This window comes from Aspergillus melleus, assembly GCF_016097325.1.
Source record: "Aspergillus melleus strain CBS 546.65 chromosome Unknown contig2, whole genome shotgun sequence".
Taxonomy (NCBI): Eukaryota; Fungi; Ascomycota; class Eurotiomycetes; order Eurotiales; family Aspergillaceae; genus Aspergillus; species Aspergillus melleus.
The window spans coordinates 5,945,391-5,963,662 of record NW_025763371.1 but is presented as its reverse complement, the minus strand read 5'-3'; the positions used below and the strand labels follow the sequence as shown (position 1 = coordinate 5,963,662).

Here is an 18,272-nt window from a genome sequence, read left to right as displayed (position 1 = left end):
CATCAGCTATATTTCAGGAAATCAGCCAGAATCATTAATAAAATTTATTTTCATTCTATATTGATTACCTCGTACTTCAACATGCCACTCGTACAGACAAAGTCCAAGTAACGATACACGAACAAAGATACAGCCAGTGCATAGATAAATAGCAGGATAGATCATGTCCCCGCAACTGCTCACACGACGCCATCCCAATGCATTCAAACAACCGCTATTAAATAATACAGAAGACGAGAAGATATCATATATCGAGTGACTGGATACAAGGAGTCCATGGTCACAGTTAAAGATCCTATATGTACACTACCAGTTTAATAATTCAAAATGGGACGTTAGAAAGGCAAGAAAAAAAAAAAGAGAGATGGTGAAAAGAGGGTCACGTCAGGCTTTTTTTCAAGCCCTGGCTGATGGCCTGGACTTCCAATTTTGACGATTAAGACCAACGGACTGAGGAGACCTGCTCCCTTCCGGGACGGCTCGGAAGTCACGGTAGAGACCAGAGCCGATGTCAACGAGCACAGCCTTTTGAGGCTCGGCAGACGGGGTGGTGGATGATTTAGCGCGGCCGCCCCTGGTTGTAGTTGCGGATGCAGCACTGGCTTGTTTCGCGGCGAGTTTGGCCTTTGAAACTTCCTTGACGATGTCGCGGAATTCTTTATCGTCCTTGGTGATTTGCGCTTTTATGAATGCGGGATCGTTTGAGGTTTGCAGTGAGGACATGACAGATTCCCGTGGCGTGTAGGGATACTTTTCAGGAGATGGCGGGGAGAGTGGAGTGATAGAGGGATCGAGGTAGGCGGCCTGGTTCTTGTTCAGAAGTTGAACAATATCCAGAGTTTCGCCGTGAGGGATTTTCTGTTGATGGGATGGAGTAATGCAGTCCATGTCCACTTCTTTGCGAAGCACGTGGTCAATATCGACTGCTGAGAAGTAGGCACAGGACTGGGGAAGGTCATTGATGCCAACTTCCTGTGAAAACATGGCGCGGGTCCAGACATTGGCGACTTGTAGAGCCAAGGCCGCGCGATATTTGTCTTCGTCCTTGACAAGGTACCGGATTTCATCATGGACCGTGATTGCTAAGCGGGCTTGTATGTTGTAAAGTCGAATCAAATAGTCCATAGCCACGATCAAAAGATGAAGATAGTCGACACCGGAGGACTGAATCGCCCAGTTAATGCGAGAAGTCATGAAACTGCCTTTGTTGATGAAACGGCGCATCAAGGCCTCGGTGATCCCGGCGCCCAGAGCCGGCGTTTTGGGTCGTTCCTGTTCGGCAAACTCCTCAAGTTTGTTGAATACAAATGATTCAGTACCGCCTCGCCAGAAAGGATTTGGACTTAGAAGACGGCGAGTAGTACGGGTACCCTTAGTCGCTTTGTAGAGATTGCTTGCGACCTCCTGGGTTTGCTTTTCGGTCATTGACGGGTTGAATTGACGTAGCAGTGTGGCGGCGAACTTAACGCCGGCACCATATATACGTCCATAGTTGAAGACCTTCGCATCGTTGCGAGAAATGCCCAAGATCGTGGCAGTACGTGAATGCATGTCCGTTCCAGCTGCTTTGGACCCTTCCAGGGTCATGAAGCCAATTGCGTTGCCACCGTGGATTTGGAATTGGGCGTCGCCAATGAGACTGGCAATCCACAGCTCTTGAGAATCGACATCGGCTCCTACAAAGACATGTCCAGGAGGTGCTTTGATCATAGCCTTGAGCTCAGACCCCACGCGGTTCTCCTTAGCATTGCTTGCTGTGAGCCAGGTATTTTCCACGGCTCGTCGGGTGATAGTTCCCATGGGGATGATTTGCGGTAAAATAAACCCAACTCTGTTCCCAGTATCGTTCTTCGTAACCGACTTTTGCACTTCATCCTCGTAGACAACTATCTGACTCATGATCCGATCACGAGCGCTGATCCAGTAGGAGCACGAGGCATTCATGTCCAGAGCCTCCTTCGCAAGGGCGTATTGCGAAGTGAGTAGTCCGCGCTCAAAGTAACCCGAATACCCTTTAGCTAAGGGATTGACGCAGCGGGCTTGTGGTCCATCCTTATGTGGAAGCTTAAAGTAAGCGTGTTTCCAGTCGTTCTGCAATTCGGGATTTTTGTCTTCCGCCATATTGCAGCGCACGACCGGCTGGTTTTCAAAGCTCTTGATTTGCTCGCGAGGAACCTTGAATGTCCAGCCGTACTTGTCGGACCAGGTCAGGGGATGTCCGCTGTATGACAGTTTGAGAAGGATGGGCGCAATCCGCGTCCGTACGGTTAAATTGATATCCGCCGTGTTAGTAGAAAAAAGATCCTTATACCATTTAGGCATCCCGGGCTTCTTCTGCCTTGCAGCCGGCCGCGGAGGGTCGCCCTTCTTTTTGCCCTTGGCCATTTTTATTTCCTGCCCGGACCAGTCGAGCTGCCGTAGCCAGGGATCTTTCATGTACATATCTGGTTGGTCCTTGATTTTTAGAGCTTCATCACACAGCTCGACTAGTCTGCGTTGCACATCTTCCAGACGTTGGTGGTAGGTTGATTCGGCATTTGTGAGGTATTCGTCCCAAGTCTGATTAACTGGCAAGATGACGGAGGACAAATGCCTGAGAGCACCAAAGCTAACGGGATGAGGGCAGACCTTGAGGAAGTTTGGAAAAACCTTCTTGTACACGCGATGAGTGATAGCCACATCAGCAGCGCAGTAATCGAGAAGCTCTTCAAGTTTTCCCAAGATTTCTTCTCTGCCGAGCTCGCCGAAGTAGTCACGCTGGGCTTTGTCAATCGTAACATCGCAATGAAACTTAGCGACGTCTCGAAGGGAGTTCACAGAGCTTCTGCCCACCCACAATTCCTCCTCCTCGTCGCTTAGAGATTTGCTTTCGATAAGAGCCGCAAGTTCAGCCGAATTACTTTCGTCGGCCATCTTGTCTCGTAGATCCTTATTCTTCTTGTGCCGCATCCAGGTGGGCCGCTGTTGTGAACACATGCCATTTACCGCGACATGAAGTGACATGGTGTCAACGAAGAAGTTGCGCGTCTGTTTCATGTCATATTCTTCCAACACACGCGCACGATCATACCCGATATTATGACCAATGACAATACGCGGTTGCGACGGGTCCCCCAGAGGTATCAGCTGCACTTCCTTCTCTGATTCCCCCAAAAGCCAAGGCGACAACCAGGCATACCAAGCCGTAGGGCTAACAGCGCATGCCATGACAGCGAAAGAGTGTTCCTTATACATCACTTCCGTGTCGAATGTCAATATTGACTCATTAGGCGCATCCACCGGCTCCGAAGACCCATCACTATTGTATTTCGTCCAACCGCTGCGTTTAACCCACTGGCGTGGCTTTTCCGGGGAGCTGATGGTGGCGTAGCTTTTCGCGTAGGTCAAATAGGGTTCCGACGCATCCATTCCTAGCTTGTAAAAGTGCTCATCCAATGTCTGGCCCTGAAGTTTTGGCATGTCGAATGCAACTGGCTCTGCGGCCTCTTGGGATTTTCCGAGTAGATCATGTCGTGCGAGGTGGTCCTTCGATAGTGCAACTAGGTCTGGATTTGGGGGAGCTCCTTTACTGGGAAAGACTTGAGAGAAGACGTGGTCGCTCAATTGTTGGACTCCGATTTCATTGAATCTAGCCGTCGCGGGGACTACAAAATCAGCATCTGCGATATACTGCATGCCATTAGAACGGAGAGAAAGATTACCTGACAAAGACCTCGATGGCGATTCTCTCTGGTCATTTCGCGCATCATGTTGAGTCGCATAGTACTTTGCTAGTACTAGAAAAGACCGCGGCCGGGCAGTAAGTGGCGAGCGCAATCTCTGCGAGCAAGAATGAATCACGCTCCTAGAATAAGGTACACAAGAGTGACTCCACAACATTTTGTTGTGCAAGGATAAAAGCAACTAAGTTGATTCAGCCCATGGTATTATAGTGAAGTATGCAACCAGCAACTGTACTATCGAGGGATTGAGCTCTTGCGAGGGCCTCAGCAAGGATGACCCGTCGCCTTCCTATCGCGGTATCTGCCGTGCAGCGGATCCGGACTTAGTGATCTTCCGGATTGCTGTCACCGCCTGCTCGAATAGGATGCCCCACCGCTATCATCAGGTGATGCTTTGAGATAAGCATTCGGCTGTTCGGCCTGTTTCCTTAGGCACCATTCACTTTCACTTCTCTCGCTAGACTTCGAAGTCAAGACCTCCTTCCCAGCATGCTAATATTACTGGGAATCTGACAGAGCCTTCTCCAATAGACTGATCTGCATTTACTTGCATCTCTGAACCCCGCTCTCCGCCACATCTTATTTCGGTCTCTCTTTTCCCTACACACCATGAACTCGCCTGATCATGCTTTTCTCATTTCCTCGGATCCTTACGAGACTTATCCATTTTCGCAAGACTCCGAAAGCTCCTCCCCTGATGGACCCTCCGTGCCAACTCCCCATGGCAGGAAACGCCGCCGGTTAAGTCGCTTGAGCGCGGCAAACCTGTCACCAGACACTGGCTTGGATGAACGTGATGGAGAGACGGAGCCGACCACTTCAATAGACCTGACTGAGTCTGAGGGGCCGCCATCCCTTTCAAAAACTCTGGCAAAACAACGGGAAGATGCAATCCAAGCGCAGCGAGAATCTGAGCACGAGGGGGGCCGGTCGGTCCTGACGGCGTACAAATGTCCAGTGTGTATGGATACACCTGTTGATGCCACCAGTACAGCATGCGGTATGTTTTACAGAAAACTCTGAAGTTGCCGCTGACTTCTAGTAGGGCATCTCTTTTGTCATAAATGCATCATCGACACCCTAAAATTCAGCGAAGAGCGAGCCGATACCTCCGGCAAAACTCCCCGAGGAACCTGTCCTGTGTGTCGAAAGCCTCTCACTCGAAACGATGTCCCGGGGCCGCGAAGAAATCTCATACCACTTCAGCTCAAGCTTACGACCAGAAAGAGAAGTGGACAACGAGGCCAGGAAGCTTGATGGACCCTGGAATTCACGACGATACGAAACTCTCTATGAGAAAATAATTTCTAAGATACCCCCTCTGCATCGAGAATACTCATGCGGTTGAAACGACGCATTGCATAAATAGACCGATTCTGGCCAGTCTTTTCCCCATCAGATGTCGAAGAGCCCTACAGCTGCCCACATAGCCAGCGATCCACTCCCATATCCCTGAATCTAGCGTATGCATGGGACATGTCCTACCTGGAAGATGCCATCTTGCCCACATGCCGGACATTCTCAGACAAGTCTCAATATGGCTCCGTTGATTCATATCACACAGTGGGACAGTTCAGTTTCCATGTTTAGCATCTCGAAATCAATCTGATAATACTGGCAAATTCCAGCCCATCAAGCCATGCCACTGGGATTCTTCACGTAATTAAAGCTCGGCCAAGACCCGCCGTCATCATTGCATCGCCACCGCGCTAGTAATGCGCCAAGTTTAGATCGTTATCTACTCCGAACTAAACTTACAGCTCTGCGTCCCTTGAGCTCACCCGCTAGTTGTTTCACCCGGCCTAATTTACAGGAAAGAGCACTTTTGTTTGCATGTGGCTTTTTAACCGTCATATTTTCTCCCTCTTTTCTCCCCTTGATCTGCGGATGGAGGGTCGTCGTGCCGTTCGCAAACGTCATCTCCCCGCCATGCGGTAGTCCCACCTGCCGAAGCTTGTCCTTCCAGTCCCTTTGCGCCCGTGGATTTACTGGAAAGAATTGGCAACGCAGCAATATTTTCCGAGATCTGTGTGATTTGATTTCTTTTGCACCGATGAGTCTACGGTGATTCGGCTCTTTTAACTACCAGCGAGTATACAAACGCAAGCTCGTCACAATGGACGGGCATCCCCTTGATCGTATCGACATAGAAGCACAGCCCAGCTCAATTGCGCGGGATGCAGTCTCCCCGACAACTCGCATCCCCCCTTCTGCAGATGATTTGACATTTCCCGAAACGTTGCCTCCTGCCGCTCGAAGGATCTCCCAGGATACGATCAGGAATCGCACGCGACGCTCAAACACAGCCCGCTCGTATCATCCGGACTCGGTGGCTCACGATCCCAACTGGCAACCAGGAACAGAGCCTGGGATTGATCCCACCAAGCCCCTTCCAGCGTATAATGCCGACTGGATGAGTAATATACCTTCTGATCTGCACAGAAGATGCGAAATCATCGTCGTGGATTTCTCTCAGCATGAAATGCGGCAGTATGAGCTTGATAACGACACTTTGGGCCCGTTCCTTGCCAGAGAGCGAGAGCCATGGGTTCAGTGCAGATGGATCAACGTCAATGGTCTCAGCTGGGATGTAATTAGGCTTCTGGGAAACCAGAAAGGACTGCATAGGCTGGCAATCGAGGATCTGATCAACACAACAAACCGTACCAAAGTAGACTGGTACTCAGACCACGCATACATCGTGCTCACACTGCAGAAACTGATTAAGCTTCATGTGGAAAGCAGCGATTCGGATGATGAATCTGAAAAGGGGCATTCGCAATGGAGATCCGATCAGAGAAGTACGACTTCGAGTACCAAGAGCTTAGCTCCGAAGAAGCCCACTAGACATGGTCTTGTGCTGGCAGCATTGAAAGACATCTTCGGGCTTCGTTCCCACAAGGAGATATTACGTGAAAGACGCGCCACTAGTGCTAGCATTCGTCCTTCGTCAGGTAAATCCAAGCCTGCAGAGGCCGATGATATTTCTCAAGCTGAGAGCACGTTTCGGAGCATTCAGCGCTATCGAGGGGGGCCGAACGAGGATAGGATTGCATTCATGGAACGCCATGCAGTTTTGGCTCCCAAGGGAATAGGCGTGACCCTTGAACAAGTGTCTATATTTTTGCACGGAGACAACACTGTGACCTCCTTTTTCGAGACAAGCGCCGACGATATCGAGGCCCCTATAGTCCGTCGCCTTAGTACTCCGGAGACAATGCTGCGCCAATCGTGTGATGCCAGCATGATTGTACAGGCCATTCTCGATGCGATCATCGACCTCGCTATCCCCGTGACTATGGCATACCAAGACGCGATTGGTGACCTGGAGCTAGAGGTTCTGACGGACCCTGATATCGACCAATCCAAGAGTCTGTACATCCTGACCTCTGAAATTGGAGTTCTGCGGAGTTCGATGCAGCCCATCGTGACGGTGATCAATGCCCTCCGAGACCACCGGTCGGATTTTGCCAGCACCCCAGGTCTCGGTGCATTCAAAAACATGGGGCCATCAACGCCTGCCGGAGCAGATCCTGGGGGGTATTTTGGGGCTGTGCCCAACTTGAAAAATCTGAGCGGCACCAGTATATCTATTTCTCCCCTGTGCCATACGTACCTGGGAGATGCGTTAGACCATTGTATTACGATTGTTGAGGGATATGACCAGATGAGACGGGCTGCCGACAACATGATCGACCTTATCTTCAATACTATTGGTGAGTCTTCATTGTTGGCCGGATCCTGAAAGAAACCATGCTTACGCCTGGTAGGAGCGTATCAGAATGAAAGCATGAAGCAACTCACACTTGTGACTTGTTTCTATCTCCCTTTGACTTTCCTAACGGTAGGTTGCCTCATCCCTACTCGTAGTGTCTGTCTCAACTAACCGTACCAGGGCTATTTCGGCATGAACTTTGAGAGCTTTTTTGGTATCAAGCATAGCGATGCGTAAGTCAACCCTTTGGGTGGTTTATCGGGCCTGAGGTATACTGATTCTCGAGTGTACAGGTACTTTTGGATGATTGCAATCCCTTTTGTTTTCGCAACAACGGTGTTTCTAATGTAACCTGTCCTTGTCCCTGATTTACGGAGACTGTGCTAACCCATAGCTCTAGGCGTGATAAACTCAAGCGTTACATTGTTTTACTTGCTCAGCGGCGTCTGATCATGAGCTCACGGAAACAGAGGCGGAGGGAGAAGGCCACCAAAAGATCCTGACAATTCGCCTGATTACGTGCTACTTGAGCACAAGTGCCGTACATAGAACCGCTTGTACATAGAACCGGGGTGACTCTTTCCTATTATACATGAATTATACATATGGGTATAGACCTCTCAGATAGCGCATTACAGAGTCTTGCGCGTGAAAGCCATGTAAGCCTTCCAAGGGAGCTTCCACTCCGACCCAAGCAGCTCCGGTCGGAAGATATCAAAATCGAAACTCTCCAACCGGTCCAGCCACAGCCTCGTACTGACGGCGGGCATGAAGACGCCAAACGCCCGATTCACCTCATCCAACGCAGTCTCGTTCCCTTGACCGCGAGAAGCCCCCGTCTCCTCACCATACTGGTGTCCTTCCTCCCCCTCATGCTCAAAATCATGTCCGACATCCTGGCCCGCCCGCAGATTGCTCAGCATCTGCTGCACCGTAATCAAATGGTCGCTCGCGCGCGTGGCCACGGTAAACACGGCATCCCGTAGCCCAGGGGCTTCCGCGCCCTGCCTAAACACCTCTTCCTCCTTGACGCCCGTCTGCGCCATGATATCCAGCGGCAGCATGACAGCCCCCTGCTTCGTCCCACCTCCCATCATATTCGCGCCCGCCGAGTTCGCATGCTGGCTCTGCGGTCCCGGAAACGCCACAAGCGGCAATCCTCTCAACACGGCCGCGATGCCCGCCGCCTTGCCGACATGCGAGGCGACATGGTCCGCCGTGACCGAGGTCATGGGGATGGCAGACAGGGTGAGATACATAAGCGTCGAGTAGGTATTCTCAGCGTAGGATTCCAGCGCCGCAATGTTCGGATACGGATCGTTGGTGAGGGTTTGTTCGCGCGCGTTGATCAGCCGCGTCAACCAGCCTTTGCTGATGCGGGCGCGGCCTTGTGTGCGGGCATGCAGGTCTGCGATGGCGGAGGCGAGCAGGATCGCGACGGGTTCCTTGGGCGGCGCGCCCGCGAGGGTTTTGGTCACTGCGTCGCGCCAGAATTGGAGACGCATGAGCCCGATCGTGTAGGAGGATGTGGTGTCGGGGATGAGCGAGAGGGAGACGTTGAGGGCGCGGAGGGCGAGGTAGAGCGTTTGCGCATTGCGGGGGATGAAGGTGCTGAGGGTGTAGGAGGGTCGGTCGTATTTTCTGGAAGGGTTCGGGGAGTGTCAGTTCTGCTTTTCTTTCTTTCCTGAGGTGAGAGTTATGTTTGGCATCCGTACGAGAGAAGATTCGTGCAGTATGTTCGAGCAGCGGCGACTTCGGCTTCAGAGGCGCCGACGACGGGCTGGCTGAGTGCCGGTTGAGACCGGCTGAATTGTCGGATCTGATGTGATTGTAGTCGATGAGAGCGGAGGAAGGACCGGCATATTTGCCTGTTGGTCAGACAGAGGTCGCTGAGCAATGTCATGGTGTTTGCGGCGGACTCAAAAGGACTGGACAGGGAGGAGAGAGAGTAGACGACTGAGAAAGGTGAATGCCTGTGCTGTTAGTTTCAAAATCCCAAACCCCAGATCTTGAATACACACCGATTAAGAAATCATTATCGATTGAGATAAAGATCGTTGCTGTGTAATGGCCTAAGAAAGGACTCGGATTGGTAGATTTTTTTTCCTCCGCGGAATTCGCATGACGTCGGGCGGGCGCTTCTTTTCGCGTGTCTCGGCGCGTCTTCCGCCTCCTGTCCATTAACGATCTTTTTCCTCGTGAAACTCCGGTCTCCTGCGTCCCAAAATCCCGGCTCATCAACAAATTATGGATTTCGGCGATCTCAATGACAGACCTTTAAAGAAACGCCGCTTTTTCGTGGACGAGGAAGCCCCGTCTCCCGCAACAAAAGAAGTCAGCGCCACAGGCGCAGATACTGACGCGTCGGCTCCTCGGTCCTCTCATCTGGACGAGGGCAATAATGACTTTTCTACTGGGCATGGGGAACAGGTTGAATCGCCGTCAAATGGGCGAACTCCACTGAGGCCGTCGGTGCCGTTCTTTTCTAATGACCACTTCCACATTGCCTCCGACCCATATGTCCGAACTCAGATCAATGGACACGAACGAACGGCCGAAGACGCGACGATTCATGACAATGGCCTGCTGGGTCAGACCAACACACACAATACGAACGATATAAACGGTGATGCGGTCCCTACATCGAACGATACGGCGGAAGCGAGGCGTCTCGGGGAGGAATCGACGGTGGAAGAGACACTCGAACAAGGCAACGCAAATGGATTCGATACGGAAGCCTTTACTAGCATTGTCGGTGAACAACTTCCAGCGGATACCATACGCAAAATCCGAAACGTTGCCGGCGACGATCTGGAGAGGGCCGTCAATGTCTATTTCGACGGGTCCTGGAAAACATCAACCTCTCGCGCCGTGAGCCAAACGACTTTGATACCTCGGGAGCGGACGACCCCCTCGCAACCTACCCCTGTTGAAAGATCTCCCACACAGGACGCAAGCGCGCCGCGTCGTACGGGTCAACCTCTAGTGCGGTACATCGGGGCTTTTGGCGTTGGTGCGTGGGCCACTAGGAGCGGAATGGGGCTGCTGAAGCACGGAGACAAGGTCAATATCGAGAGAGCAAGGTCGCAGCCAGTCTCGAAGCGTGGTCGAGGAGGCAGACTCATCACCAATCAGAAAGGGGATGTTTTGACTCGATTCACGAACAGTGCCGGGCAGGAGATTGGAAGGTTGCCTCGAGAGACGGCGGAATGGGTGTCGACTCTGATCGACCAGAAGGCTTGCAAGTTTGAAGGCGTTTGCGTCTATTCTCCGGACCGAGTTCGTGTCAACGATACGATCTACTTGCAATTATGGTGCTATCTCCGTATAGAGGCATTCCAGCCCTGGATCGTCGACAGCAGCCTTGACGATAACAGATCGACGACTATATTCGAGGAGCAAGAAAGCGCAGAGGAGAAGCGTCTGCGTCTTCGTCAGGTTGCTTTGGTGCATCTATTCGACGAAATCGGTCTCAACCCGACATCGATTAATGACATGACCAGAAAGCACAAGAAAGAGGGTTTGCTTCGCGCTGCAGAAATTGCAGAGCAATACGACAAGAACAAAAAGGAAAGCAAGTCTAACGGCAATTCGTCCGAGGAAGAGGACTCCGGAGAGCTTGAGGAAGACCAGCTGGACACTCTTTACAAGAAGGCCCAGTCGTTCGACTTTAACATGCCCACGGCAGAACCACCATCCACGTTCACCATGAATCTTAGGAAATATCAAATGCAAGCGCTGCATTGGATGCTGGCAAAAGAGAGGGACAACAAGTCTGGCCGGGAAAGATCAATGCACCCGCTGTGGGAAGAATACGTGTGGCCGGCCAAGGACGTGGACGACAATAATCTCCCAGTCGTTGAGGGTGTTGACCATTTCTATGTCAACCCATATTCCGGCGAGCTCAGCCTCGAATTCCCGGCACAGGAGCAACATTGCTTAGGTGGCATACTAGCAGACGAAATGGGTTTGGGTAAAACCATCGAAATGATGGCTCTAGTCCATTCTCATCGCAACGTCTACCCAGATCACGCAGACAGCGCTCCCAGCTCGGTCAGTGATCTTACGAGACTTCCTGTTTCTTCTAATGCTGTAGTCCCTGCTCCTTACACGACCCTTGTCGTTGCCCCCACATCCCTGATCTCACAATGGGAGAGTGAGGCATTGAAGGCGTCTCAAGAAGGAACGATGAAAGTTCACTTATATTATGGCAACGACAAACTTGTGGATCTGCGAACGCTCTGCTCGGCAAACAACCCGGAAGCCCCGAACGTGATTGTCACTAGTTATGGCGTTGTGCTGTCGGAATATCGGTATTTCATATCACAGATGTCTTCTTCGATTAGTACTGGCGGCTTATTCTCTGTGGAATTCTTCCGTGTTATTCTGGATGAAGCACATATGATCAAAAACCGATTGTCAAAGTCCGCCAGAGCCTGCTATGACCTGAAGGCCACCCATCGCTGGGTGTTGACAGGAACGCCTATCGTCAATCGCCTAGAGGATCTGTTCAGCTTGGTGCGGTTTCTGAAAGTTGAGCCCTGGAACAATTTCTCGTTCTGGAAAACCTTCATTACCGTGCCATTTGAATCGAAGGACTATGTGCGCGCACTTAACGTCGTTCAGAGTGTGCTCGAGCCTTTGGTGCTTCGACGTACGAAAACGATGAAGACGCCTGAAGGAGAGCCTCTGGTGCCCCTTCCTCGTCGGACAATCACGGTTGAAGAGATCCAACTCTCGGACCAGGAACGTGAGATTTATGACTATATCTACACTCGGGCAAAGCGAACATTCAATGAAAATGTGGAAGCTGGAACACTTCTGAAATCTTTCACAACAATCTTTGCCCAGATCCTGCGCCTTCGCCAAACATGCTGTCATCCTGTTCTCACCCGCAACAAAGCGATTGTTGCAGACGAGGAAGACGCGGCGGCTGCAGCGGATGATGGCAACGGACTGAAGGATGACATGGATCTGCAAGAATTGATCAATAAATTCACAACGGCAACGGAAGAAGCAGATTCCAACGAGACCCAAGACTCTTCGACCAAGTTCACAACATACGCCCTGAAGCAGATTCAAAACGAGTCCAGCGGAGAGTGTCCCATCTGCTCCGAAGAGCCCATGATCGAGCCCGCGGTAACCGCATGCTGGCATAGTGCATGCAAGAAGTGTCTGGAAGACTATATCCGCCATCAGACCGACAAAGGCGACTCACCTCGATGCTTCTCCTGCCGAGCACCAGTCAGCAACCGCGACATCTTCGAAGTAATCCGCCACCAATCCCCCAACACGACACCCACCGCCGAAACCGACATCTACAGCAGCACGCCTCCTACAAGCACACAATCCGCGCCACGAATCTCCCTCCGGCGAATCAACCCACTCTCCCCAACCGCACACACCTGTGCCAAAATCCACTCTCTCATCAACCACCTCCACCGCGTCCCCTCGAACACCAAATCCGTCGTCTTCTCCCAATTCACCAGTTTCCTAGACCTCATCGGCCCCCAGCTCGACCGGGAAGGCATCCCCTACCTCCGCCTCGACGGAACCATGCCCCAGAAACAGCGCGCCCAAGTCCTCGCGCAATTCACCAAACTCGACTCCTACGACCAGGAAGACATCGAGGACGAATCCGAACCCGGCACCACAACTCCCTTCCGTCTCAACTCCACAGCCAAGAAACCACCCGCCCCGACTCCGCGCGTTCTCCTAATCAGTCTTCGCGCCGGCGGCGTCGGTCTCAACCTCACGGCCGCAAGCAACGTCTTCATGATGGACCCGTGGTGGAGCTTTGCCATCGAAGCGCAGGCGATCGACCGCGTGCATCGGATGGGCCAGTTGCGGGACGTCTCGGTGACGAGGTTCATTGTGAAAGACTCCATCGAGGGCCGCATGTTACGGGTCCAGGAGCGGAAGATGAACATCGCGGGATCCTTGGGATTGAGGGTTGGTGGGGATGGAGGGGAGGATGATAAGAAGAAGGATCGAATTGAGGAGTTGAAGTTGTTGTTTGAGTAGTCCGACAGGTTACGGAGCTGGATGGGCTTTGTTACACGTACAGTTAAACGAATGTAATGGAGCGGGATATAGAAGAATTAGATAGATGACATGTTAATTAGCAATGACCATATACCTACAGTGTAATTCATTTTCATATGATAAGATATTCAATTTCACAACCTATCAATACACTATTAGACCATGACCAAGTCAATTGGTTAAGAAAAGATAATGAAAAGCACCGAAAAGGATATAGTACACAAGAACCAGACCAAAACGGTCCACGAACAGGCAAGCAGAAAAGAATTATAAGGACAACCCAAACCAGCTACCAAAAACACAAGATAGAGGAAATTCGGAACTCGGAAACAGTCGTAATCGTCAATACAATCCACACATTCTTCACCCATCAATCATGCCCTTAAGTAAAGGAAGGACATTCAATGGTAGGCAAGATTCCAAAAGCAGAGACAGAGACAGGTTTATTTATCGGATTGATGACCCCGATGGACCACCTTTTCAATCTTCTCTTTCATGTGAGACATGGTATTGTGAAGACCGTTCTTGGATCCGTTCTTCGAACCACTCTTCGTGGATGCCTCGGATGAGGGAGTCTTTTCGGCGGGTTTAGCGGCATTGGCGTCGCCTGTGGAGTCGGATTTCTTGTGGCCTAATCAGACAAATACAGAGGTTAGTACGTTTTTGTCCATACTTTGGGAATGGTATAATATAAGGCTTAGGGGGAATGTGAATGGAAGGTGGAGGAGGCGTACTTGACTTCGACTTCCGTCTACCAGCCGGGTCATCCAACTGCTTTTCGAAATCATACGGGGGCTTCGCCGAGCACTGAGGGCCCTTCAGCGCTTCCTCGCTGGCCTTGGACGTGGCAGCAGGTCGACTCGGGATTCCAGGTGTACCGGAGATAGACAGACCGGCAGCGTTGTTGTTGATGTAGTCTTTTCCCTCGTCGACAGAACCGCCTTGGTTGCCGCCAGCCAGGGTACCCGGAGGTCTCGACTCAAGCAAGGACTGTCGTTTGCTCATCTCCGCGCCGGTGTACTTATCCTTCTGCAGACTCAGACGGCGGGTATCGTCTTCCTTGTTAGAGGTCTGAGAGCCGAATGTAGTAGGCGGCACGGTGGCAGATTGGTCGTTGATGTTCGTGACCTTGCTGGGAGCTTTCTGGGCATCCTCGGTCTTTTCCATCGTGGTAGGGGTCTGACTGAATGTCTTAGTACTGGTGATTGGGTTCTGAGACTTCTGCGGATCCTGCGGCATCCGGGGCACCTGCGCAGCAGCGGCCGAGGATGGTTTCTCCTCCTCTTTCACGCCATTCTCCTTGACTCCATTAGTACCTGAGCCACCGGCCGCCGCCGTCGCCGCCGCCGCCGACGCGGCCATGGAGTCTCGACCGTCCAGACCGGCCGCAACACTAGAGGCACGACCAGTGGTCGGAGAGGTCAAGCTAGGCGGAGGAGGCTGGGTCCGCTGCTCAGGGGTATCCATGACACCCACGAACTTATTCCCCGACGGGACAGAATCCGTACGGGAATCCAGACTTCCATTCGTAACGGGCTTCAAACCCGGGACTGCATCGTCGGCGGTCGAAACCAGGGCTTCGGGAACCACGGCGGTGTTTTGTTGGCCACTTGGAGCGCCAGGTTGCTCTGCGGACGAATTGAATCGATAAGTTAGCTTACCTGTGCAGGCCGGACGGAAGAGGGGGTTGAGTGGTTGGGTGAGTGTGGTGGGAACGACACAGGGACTCCGTCATACACGGAGGACCAGAGCCGAACTCAATTGCACTCACCATCGCGGTTTCCGGCGTCGTACGGATCCGTCGGGGTGCCTTTGCCCTGGATTCCGGAGAGAGGTTCCTCTTTGCCGTACTCCGTCCATTGCTTCGGGGACTGGTACGAGTTGATCTCGCTCTTCAGAGTGTCTGCTGCGGTATGCCACGCTTTGTCGAGGGTCTCCATGGTGGGAGCAATGATTCGAATGAAATAGAGGGTGGGGGACTGTTAATGTGGGATGAAGTAACCTGAGGAGTCGATAGGCAGTAAGTAGATCTAGGACTGAGGTATACAACGAGTAGAGTAGATGGAAGAGTACGATGCGTAATTCGAATCAATTGCTAATTGCCGAGAAGAAAATGAAACAGCTGAAGAGACGAAATTCGCACGGGGTATTTAAGAACGAGTTCAGCATGCGGGAGATTGGGTTTCTGACTCCATGGAACAAGTGAGAGAATTCGCCATTGAGACGCCGATCAGGTGGCTTTGATGTCATCGTCGTCGCGTTGACGTCACGTCACGTGCTGGGCTTCGACAAGGACGGCGCAGAGGCCCAACCCGCCAATGATGATCCATATAACCTCCTACACAGCAGACGGGGGATGTCTGAACCAAGCAGATTTCAACCAGTTGTAGCAAACGCCGGTGGCAGATGCATTCAATGAGAGAGAGCTCTCGTAAGGAGTTCGCCAGCAAAAGCAAAGAAACACGTAGCATACAACCTATGAACCCAAAAAAAAGGAAATTCCCCAATCGACTTATCCATGGTCGATGACATATTCGTTCAATTGCCCTTCTCCTTCTCGGGCTCCTTTTTCCCTTCCGGGTTTAGAGGCTTCTCCGGGTCGTAGCCGACGCTCTTGACGATCCCTAGTCCCTTGGTTTTACCCTCGCGGAAGAGCACTCGATCCCCAGGAGCCAAAAATTCAGGACGTTGAACAAATCGGAAGGCCACCAAAGCACGATCGCCCGTTCGAATGAAGGGGCGGTCAATATCAATGACGGAGCAGGTCTGGCTCACCGCTCCAACATGCAGCATGGCTTGATATCGGGGCTTGATAGTGGTCGCATGGGACAGAATTAGAACTATAATGACAGAGTAAGCATGCATGTTTGGGTTTGGAGATGGTGTAATGAGTCGTACCTTCCGCCACAAATTCGCGGTATACCTTGGGTGGTTGATCCAATTTCTTGAGAACAACCATGCCCTTGCGGACTTCCTTCCTACGTACACGCTTCAAGGCGAAAGAACCGGATTGGCCGGCAAAACAGGCATTCACCTGAATCCGCTTGCGTTCAATGGACTTGATCGTGGTTGTTGTAAATTGGCCGAGCGAGTCAGGTCCCACGAGCACTGGATCGCCGGCATGGATCACGCCGGACTTGGCCACGCCCGACACGACCGTTCCCACGTGCGGCACGGAGAATGTATCGTTGATAAGAAATTCGAAAGGAGCATCTGGATTGTACTGGCCACGATGCGGCAAGATATTGAGGAACGTTCGTACTAGTTCCAGATTCTCTCCGGTAACGTTGGAGACCTGAAAGATGGGGCAGATTCGCTGGCTGACAAACTGCGTCGCCGTGTTGATAGTTTCCTCCATGTCTTTGACGAACACGGGTATCTTGCGCGCTCCAGGGGACTTGAGGATCTTATTGAGTTGAGAAAGAGTCTCCTGGAGGATCTGCGGGGGGCAGATATCAATCTTGGTGACAATCACCATGACCGGGACATTCAGCGCCAATGCGATACCCAGGTGCTCTTTGCTCATTCCGATCAGACCGTTATTGGCAGCAACCATCAGAAGACAGTAATTGGGGCTGCTGCTCAGCATACCAAACACCGTGGTCCGTAGATACCGCTCATGGCCAGCCAGGTCGGTGAAGGAGATGACCTTTGCGGACCGTTTGCCGATGTCTTCCCAGGATAATTTGCGACCCTGCGAGCTACCGACAATGTCACCTCGGCTGTCGAAGCCCATAATCTCCAATCCGACTGAGCTAGTCCGACCACTCTCAATTTCGTGCTTGTGGCGGAATAAATTGACCCGGGCCTTGCCGCGACCATCGTCTAGATTCCCCTTTACGAGGACTCCTAGCATGGTACTTTTGCCAGCATCCACATTTCCCACAACTGCGACGCGAATTTCGGTCATCTCTTCGACGCTATCCGCAGGCTGTCGGATGAGGATCTTGCCCCAAGCCCCTTTGATGCGCTCGTTATGCACCTGAGACTCGCCGGGGCCTCCGACATTGTAGGTCATGAGGATGCGACAATGCGCCGGAAGGGTATTGGTTGCCTCCTGTAGACGTCGCAAAGCCGTGTTCCATTGCTCCAGGTCGAACGCCATCGATTCTCCACCATCCTCGAGACCCAAGTCAAATATCGTCTCGCCATGGCCCTCGTCAATGCGAGTTTGCACCAGGCTGGCTAGGGTCTGCAGACCGTCCTCTGGCTGGTCACCTGTACCCAGCAGAAGGTCTTTTAGCTTGATCGATTTCGGCTCATCGGACAACCCTAGCTGATCGAGGATTTCCAATTCAGCGTGTTCTTCGTGGGCTCGGGAAACGCTAGCTGTGGAGTAGCCGCTGTCGCTAGGCGCTATGGGGGCAGAGCGGTTCGATTGCTGTTTGTCGGCATATTCTGCAAACTCACTGAGCGCCTGTACGTTTTGACGAGGAGTTAGCAATGAAGGTGGTGACGGGGGGAGGACGGGGTATAGAGAGGTGGATTACAATCTCGCCTCTTCGCCGCTCCTCCAGCGTAAGTTTTGGTCCACCGGGAGGCATAATGATAGGTAATGATATCCAGAAAGAGAGAAAAGTATAATAACGTCGACAGAGAGAGAGAGAGAGAACTAAAAATATAGGATGTGGTTGAGGTTGTACTGTACGGTCGGGGGGTTGAGCAAGAGCCGCCGCTGGCGCATTTAGATTCGTATTCGAGTGATCATAATTTCACTCTGAATGTTGAGAGGAAGTCGCGGAGACGGAAGGAGCCCGTACAGATTATTTAGGATTGCAAAGGCAAGTGGA

General features: G+C 51.9%; 7 protein-coding genes across 7 annotated transcripts; 2 read left to right on the top strand and 5 right to left on the bottom strand.

The window, feature by feature from the left end:
- Positions 1-32: 32 nt before the first annotated feature.
- MIP1 (DNA-directed DNA polymerase gamma MIP1) lies at positions 33-3,967 on the bottom strand. Its single transcript, XM_046086597.1, has 2 exons — positions 3,702-3,967; positions 33-3,644 (listed from the first exon to the last, which is right to left on the bottom strand). Exons 1-2 carry the CDS (start codon positions 3,877-3,879, stop codon positions 397-399), a joined length of 3,426 nt encoding a protein of 1,141 aa, XP_045942562.1. The 5' UTR covers positions 3,880-3,967; the 3' UTR covers positions 33-396.
- A 1,871-nt stretch (positions 3,968-5,838) lies between these two features.
- LDX57_004918 (putative CorA family metal ion transporter) lies at positions 5,839-7,940 on the top strand (the record flags this gene model as incomplete). The annotated part of the gene is made up of 5 exons (XM_046086596.1): positions 5,839-7,438; positions 7,493-7,566; positions 7,618-7,670; positions 7,731-7,784; positions 7,838-7,940. 5 exons carry the CDS (start codon positions 5,839-5,841, stop codon positions 7,938-7,940), a joined length of 1,884 nt encoding a protein of 627 aa, XP_045942561.1.
- Positions 7,941-8,069: 129 nt separating this feature from the next.
- Positions 8,070-9,340, bottom strand: LDX57_004917 (uncharacterized protein; the record flags this gene model as incomplete). Its single annotated transcript, XM_046086595.1, has 2 exons — positions 8,070-9,078; positions 9,153-9,340. The coding sequence occupies 2 exons, from the start codon at positions 9,338-9,340 to the stop codon at positions 8,070-8,072; spliced, it is 1,197 nt and encodes a 398-aa protein (XP_045942560.1).
- Positions 9,341-9,684: 344 nt separating this feature from the next.
- RAD5 (DEAD/DEAH box helicase) lies at positions 9,685-13,461 on the top strand (the record flags this gene model as incomplete). Its single annotated transcript, XM_046086594.1, has 1 exon — positions 9,685-13,461. One exon carries the CDS (start codon positions 9,685-9,687, stop codon positions 13,459-13,461), a length of 3,777 nt encoding a protein of 1,258 aa, XP_045942559.1.
- Positions 13,462-13,925: 464 nt separating this feature from the next.
- On the bottom strand, positions 13,926-14,949 carry LDX57_004915 (uncharacterized protein; the record flags this gene model as incomplete). The annotated part of the gene is made up of 2 exons (XM_046086593.1): positions 13,926-14,113; positions 14,217-14,949. 2 exons carry the CDS (start codon positions 14,947-14,949, stop codon positions 13,926-13,928), a joined length of 921 nt encoding a protein of 306 aa, XP_045942558.1.
- Positions 14,950-15,239: 290 nt separating this feature from the next.
- LDX57_004914 (uncharacterized protein) lies at positions 15,240-15,422 on the bottom strand (the record flags this gene model as incomplete). The annotated part of the gene is made up of 1 exon (XM_046086592.1): positions 15,240-15,422. The coding sequence occupies one exon, from the start codon at positions 15,420-15,422 to the stop codon at positions 15,240-15,242; it is 183 nt and encodes a 60-aa protein (XP_045942557.1).
- Positions 15,423-16,020: 598 nt separating this feature from the next.
- On the bottom strand, positions 16,021-18,026 carry LDX57_004913 (putative GTP binding protein (GTPBP1); the record flags this gene model as incomplete). The annotated part of the gene is made up of 3 exons (XM_046086591.1): positions 16,021-16,322; positions 16,381-17,899; positions 17,973-18,026. 3 exons carry the CDS (start codon positions 18,024-18,026, stop codon positions 16,021-16,023), a joined length of 1,875 nt encoding a protein of 624 aa, XP_045942556.1.
- Positions 18,027-18,272: the final 246 nt, after the last annotated feature.

Bases quoted from the DNA above. Each gene is read 5' to 3' on its own strand.
- MIP1 (XM_046086597.1), bottom strand. From the start codon at position 3,879: ATGTTGTGGAGTCACTCTTGTGTACCTTATTCTAGGAGCGTGATTCAT. The intron at 3,645-3,701 runs GTAATCTTTCTC...CTGATTTTGTAG, and splicing joins GCCATCGAGGTCTTTGTCAG to TCCCCGCGACGGCTAGATTC.